General features: G+C 42.7%; 1 protein-coding gene and 1 long non-coding RNA gene across 2 annotated transcripts in view; both read left to right on the top strand.

Annotated features, from left to right (window-relative positions):
* The window catches only part of LOC133081684 (pseudouridine-5'-phosphatase-like), a 136,139-nt gene extending 132,424 nt beyond the window's left edge, over nt 1-3,715 (top strand). The window contains exon 4 of the mRNA XM_061178044.1: nt 2,669-3,715. Within this exon, the coding sequence (XP_061034027.1) occupies nt 2,669-2,749 (81 nt within the window). The 3' untranslated portion in view covers nt 2,750-3,715. The remainder of the gene's footprint in view (nt 1-2,668) is intronic.
* A 7-nt stretch (nt 3,716-3,722) lies between these two features.
* LOC133081685 (uncharacterized) overlaps nt 3,723-24,430 on the top strand; it is a 222,603-nt gene continuing 201,895 nt past the window's right edge. The window contains exon 1 of the long non-coding RNA XR_009698893.1: nt 3,723-3,877. This is a non-coding gene — a long non-coding RNA (uncharacterized LOC133081685). The remainder of the gene's footprint in view (nt 3,878-24,430) is intronic.

Below are 24,430 nucleotides of genomic sequence, written 5' to 3'. Positions count from 1 at the left end.
ACTGAGTTAGTCGTAAAAACAACAACAACAAAAACAAACAAACAAACGAAAACTTTCCGCAAAGAAAAGCCTGTGCCCTGATGGTTTTATATGTTAAATCTCACAATCAACAAGTAATTTCAAACTATTACAACTCTTCCAGAGAACAAAGAAAACAAACATAACTCATTTTTTTGAGACTGCCTAACTTTAATAATTAAATTATCCAAGGAGAATAAATCCTATTAAATATAGGGACAGACATCTTAAACAGAATATTAACAATCTAGCAAACTATAAAGAATAATAATCATGAAAAAAATGGATTTATCCTAGTACTACAAACCTGTATCAACATTAGAAAGATCAGTCTATTAATTACCAGGGAAAAACCTGTATGATTGTCTTAACTGATGAAGAAAAATCATTTGATCAAGTCAATATCTATTCCTGACTTATTGAAAAAAAAAGATCCTTAGCAATTAGGGATAGAAAATAACTTTCCTACACTGATAAATAATATATATCAAAAAACCCCACAAAACTGAGTTGAAACTCAGTATTATATTTAATAGTGAAAAGGTAAAAGTATTCCTGTTTAAGATCAGGAGTAAGAATGCTTTCTATTACAACCCCCACTCAGCTTTGTGTTGGCAGTACTAAAGGCCAGCTCAATGATATAAGAAAAAATAAAATGAAACATATGAATATTATAAAGGAAGAGGCTGTTATCCTTCAGAGCTTATTCACTGTCTACCTTGAAAACCTCAGATCTCAGAGAATATTTAGATAAATTGTTAGAATCGATGAGGGTTTATCAAGGTTGCTGGATACAACATAAATATTCACTATCACTTGTATATCTATATGCTGGCAATTATTAGATCACACGCTTTTAGAAAATATCTTTCGCAAAAGTCCCCAAAATATAAAGGATTAGTAATGAACAGAAAAAAAATTGGTGAAAAGACTTTATGGGGAAATTTTAAAAGTATATTGAAAAATAATAAACAAGATAAAAATAAATGAAGAGTTATAACAGTGATACCAATGTTAAAGATGTGCCTTTCACCCTGAAACCATTAGTGAGGACCAGCCTGAACTGTTGGGGTCCAGCCTTTAGTTAGTCCTGGACTTGCAGTCACTCCTGGTTCTCAGCAGGGATGGAGCATCAATTTCCATCACTAACCTCAGAATTCATGGATATTACTCATCTGGAGATGCTTGAATCTGTCTCTGAGAAGGGTGACAGAGCAGGAGACCAGATGCTGTGTTTCATCTTCCAATAAAATGGTTCTAGGAACATGTGCATTTAAAAACACATTTTAAACATTTCTATGCAGGCACTGCTGCAGGATCACAGCTGCACAACCAATTTTTTACACCAAGGAATATCTCACCCATGATGAATTCAGTGACCTTATTTTTCGTTTGTGCATATCTCCCCCCCTCGTATTTCATTCCTTAAATATGCCATTTGTGCCTATAAAGCGATGCCCATGACAGTGAGATGCCACTATCTTTATCTCCAAAGTGGTGACAGCTAATTTATCACTTTCATTTTTATCTGCAAGGAGTTTGTGGAACAAACTTACAGTCTAGAACTCTGTAATTAACAATTCCCTCTGATCTCTTCATCAGTATGTCTAGGACAGTCTGAGTCATGGAGAACATATTTTTGTTAGTGTTATCTAGATCAGGGCGGGGGAGGGCAGTGACCAACTATGACTGAAGAACTAAACAAAATAAAAAATGGCACTTTCCAAAACTCCTGCATTGTATTTATTTTGAAATATTTTAATCACAGTGTATTGATTGGTATGGTCAAATTGTACCAATTGCCTGCTGATTTAGCTGCAAGAAGACATACTTTGGAAGATAACAGTGTTATATAATATAACATTAAATTATAACATTATATTTTATATATTATAACATTGTTATAACATTTTATAACAGTAAATATTAAATAACTTAGTATTAAGCTAGAAGCAACTCTCAGCCATGAGTCTTTGTTTCGTGTCTAACGATACTTATCCTCTGCCTGTTCCTTGATACGTGATCCTGGCAGTGTCTGCAATGAGCTGGTCCAGAGCTTTAGCAAGCAATCCTATTTAGTGTTACTTTGAGGTGCAATCCTGGACATCTAAAGTTCAGAGGTCATGAGGCTGGCGGATGGACTTGGGAAAGGATTGAATGCAGGCTGCTTTATCAAGAGACAGGAAACCAAGGTTGTGGAATACAGTTCACATTTTCCGCTGTATCAAAAGCCTTACCTTTTTGCTTTTGGTAGCTTCATAGTACTGTCATGACTTACCATCCCAATCTGTAAAAATATTCCTTGGCTCAGATGGCCCAGAATTGATTCTTGAAAGTTTTTTTTTCCCTTTGGTTCTGTTATGTCTTCTTTGTTGTTGTTTTCAATCTGGGAGTATCACTGTCATTTGTTCCTTTGTAAGATAATCTGCCTTTGATCAAACATCATTACCAACATTTGACCTAAATGGAGTCAATTATTGCTATTTTCTCATTCTTTAGTGGTAAATTCAATCTGGGCAAGTTTATTAAAAGCAAATTAAAACTAAAATTAAACTTAAGGTTACTTTCTTTATTCCAATAATTTAAATAACACAGAGTAAAACAGATATGTTTCCATTGTTGATTCTGGTTCTTTTCCCTTTTCTTTCAGAAAGAACTTTATATGATATTGCCCACTGAAGATGGAATTCAGCATGAAGACCATCTTGGGCTCCATCAAAGAGATCACTAAAAAGCCAAAGGGCCTCTAGGATGTCACACCTCATGATGTACAGAGGACCGCAGTGCACTCTACAGAATAGGGCTTGAAAACTAAAGAAGGCGGACAGAGTTTCCTCTCTTACTGGAATCTTCTGGAAACCATAGCCATGGGGTATTCCCGAATGCCTCACATCCTTTAAGCAACGTTTAATGGCCACCTGTTGCATGAGAGCTCATCAGGGGAAAGGACCATTTCACGACAACCTAGGACCCTGGCCCTAAACTTTGGTGTCCAGGCTAGTGGGGCTGGGCCATGTGGAGAATTTGTTTTGCCAGGACAGGAGGTCTCGAGGGCCTGGAATCCAAGAATTTCCAGGAGGTCCTTCGCCATATTCCTGCCAAGTCCGTGGCCATGGCCACCACGCTGCAAAATGGCAGAGCCCAGGATCATATTCTCGATACAGATCCCATGCCTTTTTCATTGTGCTGACTCTCTTTGCCATGGTGGGGCTTTTTATGGCCTGGCAGGGTAAGGGCCTCAGCGTTCTAGCCCCAGGTGATGGAGAGTCTACCTGCCTTTGGTTCCTCGAATCACTGACCTGGGAGCCCCATCACGTGGGGCCCCAGGCAGAGGCCCCAGGTAGCCACCTCTGGGATGTCCTAGCTTAGGTGCTGCTGAGAGTTTGTCAGTACTTGTATCTCCCCCTCTGCCTTAATGATCAATGTGTCCAAAGTCACAAACTCAAACCACAGCGCATGGAAATAATGACTTATCCTATGACTGCCATAAACGCACTCCAGTGTCTCAAATGTGTTCCATCGATCATTCTTTAAGGTACAAGAGATGTGTGTCAACATAGAAACAGTCTCTATTCTGGGGAAGAAACTCCATGAATGTGTGTACTGTTGACTGTCAGTCAAAGATGCCATTTTCCTATTTGCGGGGCATCGATGTTTTGCACCAAGCCCTCTCTTCTTAGATAATTGCACTTGACACTTTGGCGTCTACATTCTGAAGGCTTGATGCTGAAGTTTCTACTGCCCTTCCACAAGGAGGACAGCCTGTGGTCCCCACAATGAGATCTGGTTCTTTCTGCTCATTCGTGGAGTGACTTGGAGAGCAGGGAGCTGATTTGCAGAAGGACCACTTGGTAGACAGGTAAGAAACTCCTCGTTTATTTAAATGTAAGCTTAACCATGGCAAATATGGAAAAGCCTCTGGGAAGATTTCTTTTACAGAGCACATTTCTGTTGCCTAGGATATGAATCCTTAAAGTCTGTCTGAGTAGTCGGAATTTACAAACAGGAGTCTTCCCTGTTTCGCATGGTTCCATGTTGGCGCATGTTTGAAATGCCCTTTGAGTTGCTAATTATTTTGTTTGTATTCTGTGCTCAAACAATCACATGGGAGGGTTTTCACCTTGGTATTTTGGCTCCTAGAATGGTAGGTACACGAAAAGCTTTGATTCTCATCCAAGAGGTATCATGTGGGAGTGAAATCTCCAAAGAAGCCGTGGTAGGATGCCCCTTTGCTGCTGTATTGTTTTTTTAATGGAACTCACATTCAGAATTCCCCAAGGAAGTAGCTGAGACAGTGATGCTGAACCTTACTTCAAAAGGGCTATTCTCAAGTCTCCTTGAGCATGTTAATGTCCAGAATTATATAGGAGCTGCTGTGTAAAGCTCCAGGAGCACCACCTATGTAAATGGATCCACCAAGTGGCCCCATGAACTTGGACCACCGTCTTGTTGGTGGTGCAGCCGTGACCCTAGGGGTGCAAGACTGGGGCTGCATCTAGAAGTTGCTGTGGCATCCATTGACCCCACCCATCATAAAAATCATTCTCTCTTTTTCTCTAGTCTTTATGGATAAAAGCTTGGCTTGTTAAGTGAGTACGTCTAAATTAGACCCTGAAATTCTAAGTTTGGAGCCACCAGGAGAGCAATGGTTATTCTCTTCTTTGAAAACATGAATAATTATTGTCTGGGGAAGTTTCATTTTAGAAGGTGAATGCAAAGAGGCCCAGCACGTATGGCCCAATAGGAGAAGCCCAGTCTATTCTGCATGCTGGATATATTCTTTCCACTCTCAAATGCAGTGTCAGCCCATCTACTACTGTCCACTGCCCACTCCCCTACCCATGGGGGACCCTGCAATGATATTTTCTGCCAAAAAGGAAATATTTATTTTAAGAGGCCCTTTGCAGGTCCCTTCTTGCATTCTGCAGTGTTCCACAGCACTAAGTAAGTACTGTATCAACTTCTAACTTTAAGTAGCAGCGTACCTTCCAAAACCTGGTTTTACAATAATGGCTAAAGGTTGGCTGAATGGCAGCTCATCGCTGAGTTAAGTCAAAATCTGTTGTCAAGAGCTACGGGTGTTTCGTAGAAAACTTGTAAAATGATGTATTTTTTTTCTGTTCAGATTTGCTTCAACAGGTGGAAGTACTCTGTGCTTGGAAAGTATGATTGTACCTTTCATGTTATCAGATGCAATAGATTGTGTGCCTTAGTTGTGATTAGGGTTTAGAGGCTAATTAGCTTTTGCGAAGATATGTGTTCCAAAGAGCTGGGAGATCTGCCTTTGTTCCTAGAATGGGCCTCCCGTGGGGACATTCTTTCATACCCCATTGGTTGCTCACTATGGTAGAGTCACCCTTGATACAGCTGCCAAGAGACAGTGACCCCTGTGGGCTTGGGGGAGGTGGAACACCAGGCCATCTGTGGACCATGAGGTGCAACGCCCACGTCCACTTCAAGAGCAGATGCCTTCAGGGGAGTTTCTGTGGGTGGCTGGCTGGTTGGTAATCGGGTAACTCACCCTTGTGTGATTTTGGAGGCGTCCACACCCTCCATGTCCACATGGACTCCCCTGCCTCCTTTTCACAGATGCTTTGGGGACCAGGCTGTCTATTGGAGCCCGGCCGGGGGTTGAAGAAACGTAGTCAGTGTACAGGGCAATGTCCCCGGGGAGCTGCTGGTCTCAGTAGATCCTGGGAGTGAGTCAACAGCGTCAGCCAGCACGGGGATGCATGAGCACAATTTTGGTGATGATGAAAGATAGTCTTTGGCACATAAATCATGACGGAGGGAGACAGGCTAGTGACAACAGCATTTTGGGGGTGGGACCCTGGCAGCAATATCTGTAAAGCTCCCCGGGTGGTTCTAACGTGCATCTGAGGCTGAGACCAGTGGACCAGGACTTCCTAAGAAGCCCCGGACAGCTGGGCCTGTCTGGTCATCGCGCCTGCCTGCGTCTCCTGAGCTCTGGCCCACCGCCCTGGCTCCTGACCTAGCCTCTCGCTGCTCTCCCACCTCCAGGCCATTTACCTTTACACCGAGGACCTCTGCTCTCTCAGCCTGTTCACCTGCCATCTCTTCCACCATCCGGCCCTTTCCTGAGGCCGCCGCTACCCTGCACTGCTCCCCACTGCGTGGCCGCTTATCTTTGCCCTGAGCACCTCTGGGGAACGGCACTCACTGAGCTCTGGCTCTTCTCACCCACAGGACCTTCTCCATCATTCCCCTCCAGCCACCTCCATGGCCATGCCTTGCATCTAAGTTTCATGCAGTGCCAAGACCCTCCTGAAATCCCAGATGCAAACCTCCCAGTCTCTAACTCACACTCCCTGTGGTATTCCCATAGGATGAATCCTGCCCTTCGGAGAGCTCTCCCCCCGGGCTTTCATGCTCTCTCACATCACACTGTTTTATCTTCTTAATCCTCTAGTTGTCCCTCATCTGTGTCCTTGGGGGTTCCGACGCTCGTGTCCACCCACTAAAGGTTGGTCTCATTTTCAACCGTCTTCTCGGGCAGCTTATTCAATCCGGGCTTCAAAAAGAGCAGTCTTGTTCTGTACATTCCCATAGCACCTTGTGCTGTGCTGAGACCCACCACAGAGCATCACGTTGTCTATTTACTTGTCGGTCTCCCAGCCTGAGTTAGTCAAGTTCTCTAGAGAAACAGAACCAAGAGGGTCTCTACAGATACAGATGTATAGATCAGGGAATTTGTGTCTATCTGTCTATAGCTATCTATAGCTAAATCTGTCTCTTGCTATATAGAGAGATGGAGGCAGATTTTGATAGATAGATAGATGGAGAGATTCAATAGAATTACAATTAGCTATTGTATAGATAAAGATCTATAGTAGTTACATATAGTAGTTACATCTGTAACTATAGATAGATGTATTTGTATGTATGTATCCATCAGGAGATTTATTTTAAGGAATTGGCTCATGTGATTGTGGCAGCTGGCTGGTCTGATATCTGCAGGGTGGGCCAGAAAGCTGGAAATTCAGGCAGAGATTCTATGTGGCAGCCTTGAGAGAGAATTGCTTCTTCTTTGGGAAACTTTCATCTTTGCTTTTAAGGCCCTCGCCTGATTAGATACGACCCACCCACCATCCCACCATCCCCTGCCCAACCACATTATGGAGGGTAATCTGCTTTACTCAGAGTCTGCTCATTTCAATGTAATCACATCTAAAAAAAAACACACGTGGACTAGTGTTTAAATGACTGGGCCCCATAGCCTCGTCAACTGATACATAAAATTAATGATCACATTACACCACGCATCTCAAGTACTGAGAGCAAGCACCTTACCCAGCACCTTATGTGTAAATACTTTGTGTCCAACTCCTATATAACGATAGCAGTAGCAATGATCTGTACAGTTTACTGAGTTTATACTACGTACCAGGCTTTGTTCCTTGGCCTTTGCATGCGATATTATATTGAATCCTCACAGCTATCTTTGAGGCAGGTAATTTTGCTTTATGTGAGGTAACTAAGTTCAAAAAATTCCAATTTATAAACCAAATGGATATAATCAGTGAGTGGCAGGGCTGGGCTTTGATACTGGTCTCTTGGATTGTAGCTATAACCCCGATATTCTAGCACTTTCTACTCCTTCCCTCACCTACATTGTTACATAGGGTATAATCCTATGCTCAGATGGAAGAGAAATGTGTCTTTTCTGCGTCTCTCGAATTGTTTCTGTAAATGAGTATTTATGAACAACCTTTCTCCTCTCAAGTGTGTAAAAAAAAAAAAAAGAAATTCCTGGGGTTGCATTAAGCCTCTTATAACCCAGAGTCTCTCTCTTGACCCCCAGCTGCCTCTTGTTTTAAAACAATACTTGGAAGGAGATAAATCGATAGCTCTCTTGGCAGAGCCCTTACACGGGCGTTAGGGTATCATTACCATAACATTATGCGTCAGGAAGCAGTTTTCCAAATGACACTTCAGTGACCCCAAAGAGCCTTAAATCAAAGAAGAGAGTCTTGGGTTGTGACCGTTTAGTGCAAAAAACATGCATCGACTTCTGGTTTTTTAAATAATCAAGAAAACATCACACAGAGGACAAAGTCATTTAGCTTATGATTCTTTGGACTACTGTCTGGGTCCAAGTAGATGTCACTGTTTTCTTTTCATTGTTCCTTGTCAGTGCTTTCAGATCCAGGCCCTAAAATTGCATGGTATTACGAGGAAAAACAAAAACAAAAACTTGCATGGCAGTGGGGAATTCTTGACTGGAATATTTGTAAAAGCGGGCTAGAAATGTCTTGGGGGAGGGGACCATGTCTTACTCAACATTGTATCCCTGGCTACTTGAACAGTGCCTCATTCTAAACACAGAGGAGCCCCAGACCCATTTCTTCAATTGAGTCACTGAATCCCCTGGGGAATCAGGTCTTTGCATAACAAGTTGGTTTTCCTCTTTATCCAATAGCTTAGTTCTCCAGAAAATATATAGAATGTGCCTTTCTCATGCAGTTTCCAATACATTTTCCAGAAAATAAGATGTACGCTAATGCCATTTCAATTGAAAGAGGTTTTCACTAAGAGTATTACGGTCATTTGAGAAGAGTAACTTGCTCTTTATGTTGTGCAAAAGACTTTGTCTGAAGCACCTGCCTAGTCAATAAAGCTGTCCGTTGCCTGTAATATAGATGTAGGTCCCCCGTCCACGTCCTAGAGCACGGTTCTCGGGAAAGTACCAGAGCAGGCACGCTAATGCCAGTCACGTATCCCTGCATGGTGGGAACAATTGTGTTTTCTTTGGAGGAAAATAGGACAGATGAAGAACCTGGCCAACCATCACCAAATACTCAATTCCTCCCTCATGCATGGAATCAGTTTCCAGGAGACTGAAGTGATGGCTGTAGAACCTGTTTCTTTCTTCAGAACAGCCCACAAAATGTCCAGTGTGAAGGGATCAAAACCAACTACCCAAATGACTTCCCTGGGGGAACATTTCCACGCACCATACGGGGGCTCCTGGCCCCTCCTCGCCCCGTTGTGGTGGAAGATCACTCCTCACCTCCAGCTCTGAGCAGGGAGGGAGTGTGCCCTGCCGAAGGAATTCGTCCTCACCTCCCAGACCACCCCCTCCCCCCTTCCAGCGGTCCGTGTGATGAAACAGATTCCCGCTACATCTCTCAGCGATGGCCAGGGTGCCATTGGCTACAAATGCACTGATGAACACTCACTGTTTCAAGAAAGTGCCAAATAAAAAGTAACTCAGCCAAAAAGGAGGAGTTCTGGGCACAGATCAGCTGGTGAAGGAGAAGAAAGGCCCAAGAGAAGAATCCAACTCAGAGGGGACATGGTTCCCTACACGCCCTGCTCAGGGGGGATGCGAGAGCCCAGGGTGTGTCCTCTGTGATCCATTGTGGTTACAGGTGGCCACAGTGCTCATTACACACTGTCAGCCCTGTCACTACCAGAAAGCACCCTTGCCTTCTTCCAAAAGCTCCACGGTAAACAACTTGTGCAAGCATTACTATGTTTTGAGAATCTGTTTATTGGGGGGTCATTCAGCTTGTTAAAAGAAAACAGAAAGGTTGAGGGGATGCCAACAGATGAAGCAAGGAGACATATTGGCAAGTCGATTCCATCAGGGATGAGAAAAGCACGCCAGGGTAGGAACTTGCATTGACGTTGGGAGGAACCCTTTGTGAATTTAACACTGAAAGTCCCACACGGGTTGTGCTTGTCAGAACAAAAAAAGAAAACACATCCGGACTTAGTAAGGAGAGACTTTTATTCAAAAAGGATTCTTGGAAGGAGGGAAAGAGACTGTTGCATTAGGGGCAGGGCGGCTATTGCATTTGGGACAACATTCTATCTATAAGGTCAGCAAGCAACAGTTAGCAAAAGGGGATCTTCTTTTTTTATAGGAGGAGCAAAGTTGATTCCCTTGACCTGTATTCTAGAAAGAACTAGGCAAAGGGAAGTGGGGTGAAAGGGTGGCATGATCCAATGTAGACCAGAGAATATTTTCCTAAGAGCACCCTGTGCTGGGGTGAGAGGCTGCTGGCTCAGACTGAGGGGGGGCCAAAGTTCAAGGTCCTGGGGGGCAAAGGGAGACGTTGAACCCAAGTTTGGTTCACAAGCATTTCGTTCCAGTTCATCAGTGGGGACAAACCACTCAGGACATCATTTATGAGACAGAGGATGGCAATCTGGAGGATCTGTGTCTGGCCTTGTCCTAGGTTCCCAAAGGGAACATCTGTGAGTTTTATCTAACTCAGGTGGGGAAGGAAGGTTCTTTGCAGTCTGCAGTTTTCCAGGACACAGAGGATGGGGCAATTCCTTAACCTTCCCTGATTTCCAGGAGCACAGGGTTTGCGTAAAGTTCAACATTGTCTTGGGTACATGGAAACAACCTAAGTGTCCATCGACAGATGACTGGATGAAGAAGATGTGATACACACACACACACACAATGGAATACCACTCAGCTATAAAAAAAAAGAATGAAATAATGCCATTTACAGCAACATGGATGGACCTAGAGTAAGATTATCATACTAAGTGAAGTGAGTCAGAAAGAGAAAGACAAATACCATATGATGTCACTTACATGTGGAATCTAAAATATGACACAAATGAACTTATTTACAAAACAAAAACAGACTCACAGATGTAGAGAACAGACTTGTGGTTGCCAAGGGGGAGGGGGAAGGGGAGGGATGGATTGGGAGTTTGGGGTTAACAGATACAAACTCTTGTATAGAGAATGGATAAACAACAAGGTCCTACTATATAGCACTGGGAACTATATTCAGTATTTTGAGATAAACCATAATGGAAAAGAATATGGAAAAGAATATCTATATCTATACAGATATAGATGTGTATAACTGAATCACTGTGCTGTACACCTGAAACTAACACAAGGTTGTAAATCAACTACACTTCAACAACAACAAAAAAAGTTACTAAACCTCAGCAGAAACAAAAATAAACAAAAGGTTTTGCTCTCTAAAACAAACAAACACTGTCTTGGGTGAACCCTGTGTAGGGACCTTGGTGGGAACATCGATAGAAATTCTCAACCCCCTGGGTGTGCCAGATCTGTGCCCTTGGCATGTGAAGGAAGCAGCTGATGATGTCCAGGGGAATGTTTGTGTAATCCTGTCTCAGGGAATGCCATTGCGTCATGGTTAGGAGACGGCCACTTTGCTGGTGGAGGCTGCTGTGGCAATCCCAGGGCATCCCGGAGTCTCCAGGAAGAAGTGCCCCACTGGGGCAAGCTCGCTGCACGCCCTCATCAGGCACTTCATTGCACTTATTTATTTATTTATTCATTCATTCATTCATTCATTCATTCATGCTGTGTTGGGTCTTCGTTTCTGCGCGAGGGCTTTCTCCAGTTGCGGCGAGCGGGGGCCACTCTTCATCGCGGTGTGCGGGCTTCTCACTGTCGCGGCCTCTCGTTGCGGAGCACAGGCTCCAGACGCGCAGGCTCAGTAGTTGTGGCTCACGGGCCCAGTTGCTCCGCGGCATGTAGGATCCTCCCAGACCACGGCTCGAACCCGTGTCCCCTGCGTTGGCAGGCAGACTCTCAACCACTGCGCCACCGGCGAAGCCCCCATTGCTTGTCTTTATAACAGCTTCATTGGCATGTAATCCCCCCAGCATGCAGTTCACACACGTAAACTCTACAACTCGGTAGTTTTGAGTAGATTCACAGAGCTGTGCATCCATCACCACAGTCAATTCTAGGACGTTTTCATCCTCCCCCAGAGCAACCCGGTCCCCATCAGCACTCACTCCCCATCCCCCCTCTCCCACCCCTGATGCATAACCAGTCTCCTCTCTGTCTCTCTGGATTTGCCAGTTCTGGGCATTTCCTATAAGTGGGATCTACAGTCTGTGACCTCTAGTGCCTGACTTCTTTCACTCGGCACCCTGTTTTTGAGGTTCATCCCCATTGCAGCTGGTGTCACAACTTCATTCCTTTTTGTGATCAAATAGTGCCCCCCTTGTAGGGATGGAGCACGTTCGGTTCATTCATTCATCAGTTGATGGACCTTGGTTTGTTTCTGTGTTTGGGCTGTTGTGAATCATGCTGCTGTGAACATTCATGTGGGAGTCTGTGTGTGGACAGATGGTTCTCTCTCTTCTAAACGTCTCTCATGACCTACAGGGGCCGCCACTCTTACTGGGTGGGTCCCAGTAGGTACCTACTTACAAGTAACTACAAGACGTGGGTCCCTAGGCTGGTGCAGTGCCGCCAGGATTCTGGGGCTGGGAGCCCTGTGCAAAACCAAGTGAACATCCTGTCCCCCAACTCTGTACACCCTTGACGTGGCTCATGCTGTTCATGTGTCCTGTACCTTAGCCTCTCACTGAATAGCTCGCCCCTTCGGGGTCACTCCTGTTCTCAAGAGACAAAGAGCCTGACTGTGCTGGAGGAAGGCAAACCCTGGCAGGTAGAGTATTGGCCTGAACACGGCGATGGCCCTGTCCTCTCTCAGGAAATGCTTGCAGGAATTCCTCGGCGGCCCAGTGCTTAGGACTCAGCGCTTTCACTGCCAGGGCCCGGGTTCCATCCCTGGTTGGGGAACTAAGATCCTGCATGCTGTGTGGCCAAAAAAAAAAAAGAAAGAAAAAAGAAATGTTTGCAATGAGGAAATGGTCTGTTTGATCCATTTAGTTAAATCCATTTCAGTTAAATCTATCCAAGGGCCTTCAGGCAGCGGCGGACAATCAGCATCGATGGTCAGTCCTCCGTGATGCCTCGGTTTGGTCCTGTACAGGTTTGCACACCCGTTTCCAGCCTCCCTGGCCGGGAATGTGCCCGTGTGACCCAGTCCTCCCAGGCAGAAGCCGAGCTGAGCAGAAGTGAAGGGTGCCAGACCCAGCACGAGATTCCCTCCTGTACGTCCCAGCCGGTGGCAGCGCTGACACCCTTGGGGACCCTGCGGGCTGTGCCTTGAAGCCGCAGGGAGTGTGACTTCTTGGATTCCCGAGTGACCGTGTGGAACAGAGGCTCCGCTGCCCTGCGGCACATGCTCTCCACAGCAGGTGACAGTGACCACGTCTCAGCTGGCCACGTCCGCTCTGCCTGTACCTGCAGCTCAACCTCCTCGGAAGCACCAGCTCTGGTCTGTCAATTGGGGATGATCACAGCACCCACGTCTTCTGTTCTGTCCTGCCGGGGGTAACTTAATGCACGTAAAATGCTTCCTAACTCAATCGGTGTGCAAACATCTATTCTTAGAATTAAGAATTAAGACAGAGGTGAGACATCATCGCCTATCAGTCAGAGATGAAACTATTTACATAGAGTTGGACTAGGGATGGAGTTTTCAGAAAACATAGAATGAGACCAATAATAACCATATAAAGCAAACTTTAAACACTCTAAATATCAACCTTGTATGGAACTAGAAAAAGGAAAAAATAAAACCAAGACAACCCTTTGCAACGGCCATGGCAAAATCGAAGGAAACTTTCCCACTAGCGGAAATTCATGGCGTAGAAGTTTGCATTTTTGAGCGACTGTCCTCACTTAGATGTACACTCTGGGACACATTTAACTAAAGAAGAACTTTCCAAAGTGACTGCATTGTGTAGCAGAAAGGTTCATGTCGCAGAAATAATAGAATCTAATCCAAACACTGGACTTTATCAAATTGTCTGCAGTCCAAAGGGAAGGATTGATTGAAAATGAGACAGAACTACGGGACATTAATACCTACAATTGTGAGCGCCTGGGGTTTATTGTGTGTGAAGGCTCGTCTAGACTCCAACACGGGGCTATAGGATTTCAATCAAACACATTTTATGGAATTAGGCAACTTAATGAGAATGTATGTGCTATTTTATTTGACTTTTTTTTCAATCTCTCAGCGGCAGACCCTGCCAAATTAAAACAGTGGTCCAACAATGGCAGCCAACATCTCTACCGGTGGTTAAAATTACAGCTCCCTAGCCTGGGGGATGGGTTTTGTGAGCCTGACAGCATCGAGACTGTTACAGGTTCTCAATACATGCAAAATTATAATAATTGCCTCCACTTGTTCTCTCTTTCAGAATCATTCATCGATTTTCCTTTTTGTACTCAAATTACAGAGTACATTTTAAAACGTTTTATTAATTCCTAGCATATTTCAGACTCCTTGAAAGTAGGTTTCCACTGTGCAAAAGCAGTTGCTTGTTATTGTATTATTTACAAGGGCATGTTTATTCTTTTTAGCATGAAGAATGCTACCAAACACTGTATTGCTCTCAGGCATCCAGACCGGCGCGGAGGTAGGGGCGGTGCCCCTTGTGACTTGTTTTTATCCTTAACCTTTGTTTCTTAGCTGGTTTGTTCATTTAGTCATGAAACGGTTATTTAGCCCCTACCCTGTAAGAGAGGCAGGGCTGTCTTCTTGCAAATGCAGAGACGACTCGAAGGACGCTTTGGTGGACGTCACGCTGGAGGGGAGCTAACCACCATGCGGACAGTCTCGATTCCACGTTGCAGTGGTTATGCCTGAACCAAGTTCAGGAAGTGGGAGGGCCAAGTCAGGAGTCCAGACTGAAGACCAATGCATCCAGGAAGACTTCACGGAGGAGGTGCTTCCAGGTCTCAGACGTTTTCTTTTCTAATGGTACCCTTTCCCTCCCGTGAAATTTTAACACCACGGTTACACTGTGTATCTGTTCACGTGCTGCATGCCTGTCTGTGCTTTATACGTAAAAACAGTAAGAGTTGTGGCCCTAAGAACCAATCTCTGCCCCTCAGGGGTGCTCCTGTCCCCACTGAGAATGCGTCCTGGACCAAGAAATGACATCATGGAGTGGGCAGAAAGGAACTTTAGACAAGACAGGAAGGAGAGTACTCCCATTACCACACTGGCTGAGGAGTCTTACATGTTTACACGTCACACAACCCACAGAATGCTTCTAAGTCTACAGCCATGTCTAATTATTTTTACATATATATGTGTATTTGTGCACTTTGTAAATGCTTATGTGGTTTACCTGTGTACATTTACGTTATTGTCCTTTATTATTTTCTTATTGAGGTAGAGTTGATGTACAATATTATATGTTTCAGGTGTACAACATAGTGATTCACAATTTTTAAAGATTATATTCCATTTATACTTAAAAATTTTTGGCTATATTCCCTCTGTTGAACAATATATATATATTTTTACTCATAGATCATTTATTTGTTTACTACACTTATTTAACAAACATTTATTGAGCTATTCTTGTGCCGCACACACCGTGTAATAATGATGACATAGGTATCTTAAAGTATAATTGTTGAAAATCAAATTAAAATGTAGAAGTAGGAATTTTTGATGCTACCTCAGCATCACCAGGTACTAAAATTGAGTAATACATTAAGTAGCATTTATTGACTTGTTTCTTTATAATAGCTACAATATATATTGAAATCAATTCTCAAAGCCCACCTGGTATGTTTGAACCATTGTTCATTCCATGTCTCTCTCTCTTTTTTTTTTTTCTTTTTTAACAACTTTATTGGAGTAATTGGTTTACAATGTTGTGTTAGTTTCTGCTGTATAACAAAGTGAATCAGCTATACGTATACATGTATTCCCATATCCCCTCCCTCTTGCATCTCCCTCCCACCCTCCCTATCCCACCCCTCTAGGTGGTCACAGAGCACCAAGCTGATCTCCCTGTGCTATGCAGCTGCTTCCCACTAGCTATCTATTTTACATTTGGTAGTGTATATATGTCCATGCCACTCTCTCACTTCGCCCCAGCTTACCGTTCCCCCTCCCCGTGTCCTCAAGTCCATTCTGTACGTCTGCGTCTTTATTCCTGTTCTGCCCCTAGATTCTTCAGAACCATTTTTATTTTCTTTTTTTTAGATTCAATATGTATGTATTAGCATATGGTATTTGTTTTTCTCTTTCTGACTTACTTCACTCTGTATGACAGACTGTAGGTCCCTCCACCTCACTACAAATAACTCAATTTCTTTTCTTTTTATGGCTGAGTAATATTCCATTGTATATATGTGCCACATCTTCTTTATCCATTCATCTGTTGATGGACACTGAGGTTGCTTCCATGTCCTGGCTATTGTAAATAGAGCTGCAGTGAACATTGTGGTATATGACTCTTTTTGGATTATGGTTTTCTCAGGGTATATGCCCAGTAGTGGGATTGCTGGGTCGTATGGTAGTTCTATTTTTAGTTTTTTAAGGAACCTCCATACTGTTCTCCACAGTGGCTTATCAGTTTACATTCCCGCCAACAGTGCACCCCTTTTCCCACCCCTTTTCTCCACACCCTCTCCAGCATTTACTGTTTGTAGATTTTTTGATGATTAGCATTCTGACCAGTGTGAGGTGATACCTCATTGTAGTTTTGATTTGCATTCCTCTAATGATTAGTGATGTTGAGCATCCTTTCATGTGTTTGTTGATAATCTGTATATCTTCTTTGAAGAAATGTCTATTAAGGTCTTCTGCCCATTTTAGATTGGGTTGTTTGTTCTTTTGATATTGAGCTGCATGAGCTGCTTGTATATTTTGGAGATTCCTTCATCAATTGCTTCATCAGCAAATATTTTCTCCCATTCTGAGGGTTGTCTTTTCATCTTGATTATGGTTTCCTTTGCTGTGCAAAAGCTTTTAAGTTTCATTAGGTCCCATTTGTTTATTTTTGTTTTTATTTCCATTTCTCTAAGAGGTGGGTCAAAAAGGATCTTGCTGTGATTTATGTCATAGAGTGTTCTGCCTACGTTTTCCTCTAAGAGTTTGATAGTGTCTGGCCTTACATTTAGGTCTTTAATCCATTTTGAGTTTATTTTTGTGTATGGTGTTAGGGAGTGTTCTAATTTCATTCCTTTACATGTAGCTGTCCAGTTTTCCCAGCACCACTTATTGAAGAGACTGTCTTTTCTCCATTGTATATTCTTGCCTCCTTTATCAAAGGTAAGGTGACCATATGTGCGTGGGTTTATCTCTGGGCTTTCTATCCTGTTCCATTGATCTATATTTCTGTTTTTGTGCCAGTACCATACTGTCTTGATTACTGTAGCTTTGTAGTATAGTCTGAAGGAGTTATAGGGAGCTGAGGGAGCCTGATTCCTCCAGCTCCATTTTTCGTTCTCAAGATTGCTTTGGCTATTCGGGGTCTTTTGTGTTTCCATACAAATTGTGAAATTTTTTGTTCTAGTTCTGTGAAAAAATGCCATTGGTAGTTTGATAGGGATTGCATTGAATCTGTAGATTGCTTTGGGTAGTATAGTCATTTTCACAATGTTGATTCTTCCAACCCAAGAACATGGTATATCTCTCCATCTGTTTGTATCGTCTTTAATTTCTTTCATCAGTGTCTTACAGTTTTCTGCATACAGGTCTTCTGCCTCCCTAGGTAGGTTTATTCCTAGGTATTTTATTCTTTTTGTTGCAGTGGTAAATGGGAGTGTTTCCTTAATTTCTCTTTCAGATTTTTCATCATTAGTGTATAGGAATGCAAGAGATTTCTGTGTTGCACAATATATTTTTGTTGCTTGTTATTTTATACATAGTAGTTTGTATCTCTTAATTCCCTTCTGCTGTTTTGTCCCCCCCTTCCCTCTCCCCACTGGTAATCACTAGTTTGTTCTCTATATCTGTGAGTCTGCTTTTTTTGTTGTTGTTATATTCACTAGTTGTTTGTATTATTTAGATTTCCCATATAAGTGATATCATATGGTATTTCTCTATCTCTGTGTGACTTACTTCACTTAGCATAATGCCCTCCAAATCCATCCATGTTGCTGCAAATGGCACAATTTTGTTCCTTTATATGGCTGAGTAGTATTCCATTGTGTGTGTGTACCACATCTTCTTTATCCATTCATCTGTGATGGACATTTAGGTTGCTTCCACTTCATTGTTACTGTAAATAGTGCTGCTATGAACATTGGTGTGCATGTATTTTTTCAAGTTAGTAATTTCATTTTTCATTAGTGTTAGGTATTTATTTTCAGATAAATACCCCTGAGTGGCATTACTGGGTCATATGATAGCTCTATTTTTAGTTTTTTGAGAAACCTCTACTGTTTTCCATATACGGGATTGTACTTTAAAACATACATTGTTCTAATTAATGAGTAGACTTTAAATTATCCTTAACATATCTTTGTTTAGTTATTTTCCACATCATTCAGAGGAGGAAAAAAGCATACATCCCTGAAAATATTATTTTATATAAATGACTCGCTGATGGGATAAATCATGGAGCACATAGTGAGCAAATTGGGTGAGTAACATGTGGAAAAAAGCCTCATTAAAATCTGTTTTCCAAACCTAATGATAGAAGCAACCATTCTTGAAGAAAATATGGATGTAGTAGAAAAGTATAAATGAGAAACTAAAAAAATTGCTTATGATCCCAGCATGGACCAGGGGAAACATCCTTGTCAACATTTGGGGGTACGTATGCCCACATATTTTGGTTATGGTAAGAAACGCTTGCAGAGCTAAAAGTCAAAAAAGAGGATGAAGGTCTCCAAGACTGTGTAGTCAAGAATTTAATCTTGGTCAGAAGCAGATCTGGCCTTTGCCCCTCAGCTCCTGGGAGGTGAGCTCTAAGCCCTTGGAATGTCCTGCCTGACAGGGCGTCTTTGCCTGCCTGGGGGGCTTGGGTCACTGGATAGTGTAACTGTGATTTAGGGTAGGGGGGACCAGCCATGCCAGGAAACCAAACCATGTGACATAGGGCGGGGGCCTTGGTTGTGCAGTATCAGCCTGACATCCTGAGTGGCTGGACTGAGGGGTCAGTCATGGGATCAGTCAATCACTCTTATGTGACGGAGCCACAGTTAAAAGTTGGACACAGTCTGAGGTGGGCTTTCCTGGTTGGCAGTCCTCCATACGTGTTGGCTGGGAATGTAACCCATCTGTGACTCTGGATGGACCACATTCGCAGCATTCCTGGACACTCCCCTATAAGCCTTTCCCCTTGGCTGACTTGCATCTGTATCACTTAGCTGGTAGTCAGCCATAACCATGAGCACAGCAGCTTCCTTGAGTCCTGTAAGTCCTTCTTGCGAATTATTGAACTGAGAGTGGTGTTGGGACACGCACCCACCAGGGCTTGCGGTTGGCATCAGACGTGATGGCAGTCTTGAAGAAAGCCCCCTCTAACTTTGAGGTTGGCGAACTTTTTCATGAGCACATAGGCAAATGCGAGGGGAGGCCCCAGGAGGGGAGCTGGGGTGTGCTGAGCCAGGAGCTGGGGTGTGCTAAGCAGGGTGCAGAGCCGGGCTCCAGCCAGGAAGCTGGAGGGCTCTCCCGGGAGGTTGTTAGCACACAGGCACTGCTCGTCAGGGCTGGCACACGTATCCTGCCCAAGGCATGGTGCAGGGGTGGCTGACCCTCTTTGACAAGCTGGCGGCAGGGGAGGGCAGACGTCCTCCAGGGCCACTGAGTGCGAGAGGGGGCACACTGAGCACAATGAGGAAACTTTGTTGTGGGTGTCATAGTCAGGGAGAGCTCACCGGAGGAGGTGGGCTTCAGCTAAGCTTGCAGGACAGGTGGTATCTGGGGAGACCACTTGGAGCATGGGGTCTGCAGGAGCAAATGTTCAAGGCACTCATGTTTAGGAAATGCTTATGCTGCAGGGCATAGACCTGTTCTTTTTTGGGGGGGGCGGGGAGTCTATGTAGTACAGGGGCGAGAGTCAAATTTGAACAGCTTGTGGGTGATCGTAAACCTTCTGGCTTAAGCATTTGGGTTCTCTCCTACCCGTTTTATTACTTTCTGTCTTTAACTGGGGCCTTGGGAAAATTGGTTCCTTCATTTGAAAAAAAAAATGTCTGTTAATATTTAATGTAGAGGGCTCTTGTGAAATGTAAGTAGGAAACGTATATAAAATATTTATGGCATTCCCTCGTACCTTAGAGATGCTCAGAAGACAGATTTCCTTTCATCAACCAAGAATAGCCTCCAGGTTTCAGCAGAATTCTATGAGGAATGTGGTGTTTAAGAATTTTTTTTTTTTTTTTCTGGAAGAAAACAACAAAGATGAAATTGAATTAGAAATAAATTGAAAATAGAAAAAAGAAACTCCGTAGAAGTAAGAAATAGCTATGACTTTAGGCATTTTGAAAACGAATGCATTTTTTAAAAATCCCATGGTCGCACTAAACATGGAGTGATTAACAGTGGAGAAACTCGACAGACACTAATTATCTTTACCAGCTGAGCATGGTTTATGTCGTCCCTGGTGAGTCATGTGGAAATCATCCTATGACGCAATGGGAAGGGGTGCCTCAACTCTGAGGATTTATTCCCCAAAACCCATAGCTCCTGTTTAATATTCAGAAGAGCATCAGACAAGCTCAGATTGAGGGACATTCTAAAAAATATCTGTCAAGATCATGAAAAACAAGCAAGTTCTGAGACACTGTCACAGTGCAAAGGAGACTAAGGCATGATAACGAAATGCAGTGTAGTGTCCTCGAACAGAAAAATATCACTGTTGGAAAAAACTGGGAAAATCCTCGTAAAGTCTGAAGTACAGTGAACAGTGATGTCCCACGGTCAGTTTCCTGGTTTGACCAGCATGCCATGGTTATGTGAGATGTTAACCGTAGGGTAAATGGGTGAAGGATATATGGGAAATCTCCCTGCTATCTTTACAACATTTCCGTAAATCTAAAATCATTCCAAAACAAAACATTGACTTAAAAATACAAGCCAAGGAGAAAAGTATTCAGGAAAGAAAAATTGTTCCTAATTCAGCGGGGGCTGTACAAATAAGTGTACTACTGAGTACACCACTCTACTCCCCTTGAGATTCTAAGTTCTCAACAATAGGCATTTCCATGGCCACACCCAACAGAAGAAGAGATGAGGCCACCGGGTGCATGAATAAAACCCCAATCTAGCAATATTATTCCAGGATGACTCCAGCCATACCTCCTGTATATCATACTCACTAAGAGTGAAATTATGTTCAGGTTTCTGTTTTGAGATGTATCCTCTCCCACAGGGAATCCAAATACTTCCCAGTTACTGGTGCTTCAAACCTTTTCTTCTCTAGTAAATCAAGGGCAACCGGAATGTCCTGGCATTTTTAGTGAGTGTTAATACAGAAGGTATGATTGAAGTTAGGCACGACTTCCCTTCTTACAGGGGGGAGGTCAGCCTTTTGGAGCTATTCAGACCTTCACCTGATCAGACGAGGCCCACCCACATTAGGGAGGGCAATCGGATTTACTCAGTCTGCCTGTTTAACTGTTAATCTCATCCAAAAACATCTTCCCAGAAACACTTAGAATAATGTCTGACCAATAAATATGGCAAAGGATGGGAAATCACTTTCGTGATTAGAGTATAAAACTGGGACTCCATCCTGCAGCAGACTCTCTCGGAAAAAAGTGTCTGTGTTGGAGACATGGCAAGGTTCCAAACGGCAAGGCTAACTCTGGCCAGCAGCCCGTGAGGAACTAAATCCTCCCAACAGCATGTGAGTGAGCTTAGAAGTGGATCCTTCCCCATTGGAGCCTTCAGATAAGATCCCAGCCCTGGCTGGCACCTTGATTGCAGCTTCATGAAAGATACTGAAGCAGAAGATGTAGCTACCCCACGACCAGAGCTCTGTCCCAGAGAAACTATAAGATAATAAGTATGTGTTGTGTTAAACTGTTAAAGTTTGAGGATCATTGGTATGTAGACAGCTAATGCATGGAGTTTGGACATTACCCTAAGGGGAAGAGAAAGCAATTTCTGTAAACAAAAAAATACATGAAAGAAAATTTTGCTTAATAGGATCCTGGTAGGAAGACTCCTGCAAGCTATTAGCAACTTGGGGTGGGAGATGAGACCTTACCGACCATATTAGCCAGGGTTCTCCAAAGAAACAGAACCAATAGGATATATATTGAAATGAAATGAAATGAAAAAGGAGAAGTTACAACAGACACCACAGAAATACAAAGCATCCTAAGAGACTACTACAAGCAACTCTATGCCAATAAAATGGACAAGCTGGAAGAAATGGACAAATTCTTAGAAAGGTATAACCTTCCAAGACTGAACCAGGAAGAAACAGAAAATATGAACATACCAATCACAAGGAATGAAATTGAAACTGTGATTAAAAATCTTCCAACAAACAAAAGTCCAGGACCAGATGGCTTCACAGGTGAATTCTATCAAACATTGAGAGAAGAGCTAACTCCAATCCTTCTCAAACTCTTCCCAAAAATTGCAGAGGAAGGAACACTCCCAAACTCATTCTATGAGGCCACCATCACCCTGATACCAAAACCAGACAAAGATACTACAAAAAAAGAAAATTACAGACCAATATCACTGATGAATATAGATGCAAAAATCCTCAACAAAATACTAGCAAACAGAATCCAACAACACATTAAAAGGATCATACACCATGATCAAGTGGGATTTATCCCAGGGATGCAAGGATTCTTCAACTATATGCAAATCAATCAATGTGATACACCATATTAACAAATTGAAGAGTAAAAACCATATGATCATCTCAATAGATGCAGAAAAAGCTTTTGACAAAATTCAACACCCATTTATGATAAAAACTCTCCAGAAAGTGGGCATAGAGGGAACCTACCTCAACATAATAGAGACCATATACGACAAACCCACAGCAAACATCATTCTCAACGGTGAAAAACTGAAGCATTTCCTCTAAGATCAGGAATGAGACAAGGATGTCCACTCTCACCACTATTATTCAACATAGTTTTGGAAGTCCTAGCCACAGCAGTTAGAGAAGAAAAAGAAATAAAAGGAATACAAATTGGAAAAGAAGTAAAACTGTCAGTGTTTGCAGATGACATGATACTATACATAGAGAATCCTAAAAATGCCACCAGAAAACTACTAGAGCTAATCAGTGAATTTGGTAAAGTTGCAGGATACAAAATTAATGCACAGAAATCTCTTGCATTCCTATACACTAATGATGAAAAATCTGAAAGAGAAATTATGGAAACACTCCCATTGATCATTGCAACAAAAAGAATAAAATACCTAGGAATAAACCTACCTAGGGAGACAAAAGACCTGTATGCAGAAAACTATAAGACACTGATGAAAAAAATTAAAGATGATACCAACAGATGGAGAGCTATACCATGTTCTTGGATTGGAAGAATCAATATTGTGAAAATGACTATACTACCCAAAGCAATCTACAGATTCAATGCAATCCCTATTAAATTACCAATGGCATTTTTTACGGAACTAGAACAAATCATCTTAAAATTTGTATGGAGACACAAAAGACCCCGAATAGCCAAAGCAGTCTTGAGGGAAAAAAACGGAGCTGGAGGAATCGACTCCCCGACTTCAGACTATACTACAAAGCTACAGTAATCAAGACAATACGGTACTGGCACAAAAACAGAAACATAGATGAATGGAACAGGATAGAAAGCCCAGAGGTAAACCCACACACCTATGGTCAACTAACCGATGACAAAGGAGGCAAAGATATACAATGGAGAAAAGACAGTCTCTTCAATAAGTGGTGCTGGGAAAACTGGACAGCTACATGTAAAAGAATGAAATTAGAACACTCCCTAACACCGTACACAAAAATAAACTCAAAATGTATTAGAGACCTAAATGTAAGACTGGACACTCTAAAACTCTTAGAGGAAAACAGAGGAAGAACACTCTTTGACATAAATCACAGGAAGATCTTTTTTGATCCACCTCCTAGAGTAATGGAAATAAAAACAAAAATAAACAAATGGGACCTAATGAAACTTAAAAGCTTTTGCACATCAAAGGAAACCATAAACAAGATGAAAAGACAACCCTCAGAATGGGAGAAAATATTTGCAAACGAAGCAACGGACAAAGGATTAATCTCCAAAATATATAAACAGCTCATGCAGCTCGATATTAAAAAAAGAAACAACCCAATCCAAAAATGGGCAGAAGACCTAAATAGACATTTCTCCAAAGAAGACATACAGATGGCCAAGAGACACATTAAAAGCCACTCAACATCACTAATTATTAGAGAAATGCAAATCAAAACTACAATGAGGTATCACCTCACACCAGTTAGAATGGGCATCATCAGAAAATCTACAAACAACAAATGCTGGAGAGGGTGTGGAGAAAAGGGAACCCTCTTGCACTGTTGGTGGGAATGTAAACTGATACAGCCACTGTGGAGAACAGTATGGAGGTTCCTTAAAAAACTAAAAATAGAATTACCATATGATCCAGCAATCCCACTACTGAGCCTATACCCAGAGAAAACCATAATTCAAAAAGACACATGCACCCCAATGTTCATTGCAGCACTGTTTACAATAGCCAGGTCATGGAAGCAACCTAAATGCCCATCGACAATCAAATGGATAAAGAAGATGTGGTACATATATACAATGGAATATTACTCAGCCATAAAAAGGAATGAAATTGGGTCATTTGTAGAG

Source organism: Eubalaena glacialis, chromosome X (assembly GCF_028564815.1).
Source record: "Eubalaena glacialis isolate mEubGla1 chromosome X, mEubGla1.1.hap2.+ XY, whole genome shotgun sequence".
In the NCBI taxonomy this organism is placed as follows: Eukaryota; Metazoa; Chordata; class Mammalia; order Artiodactyla; family Balaenidae; genus Eubalaena; species Eubalaena glacialis.
The sequence above is the reverse complement of the archived record's forward strand: the minus strand, read 5'-3'. Positions and strand labels throughout refer to the sequence as shown.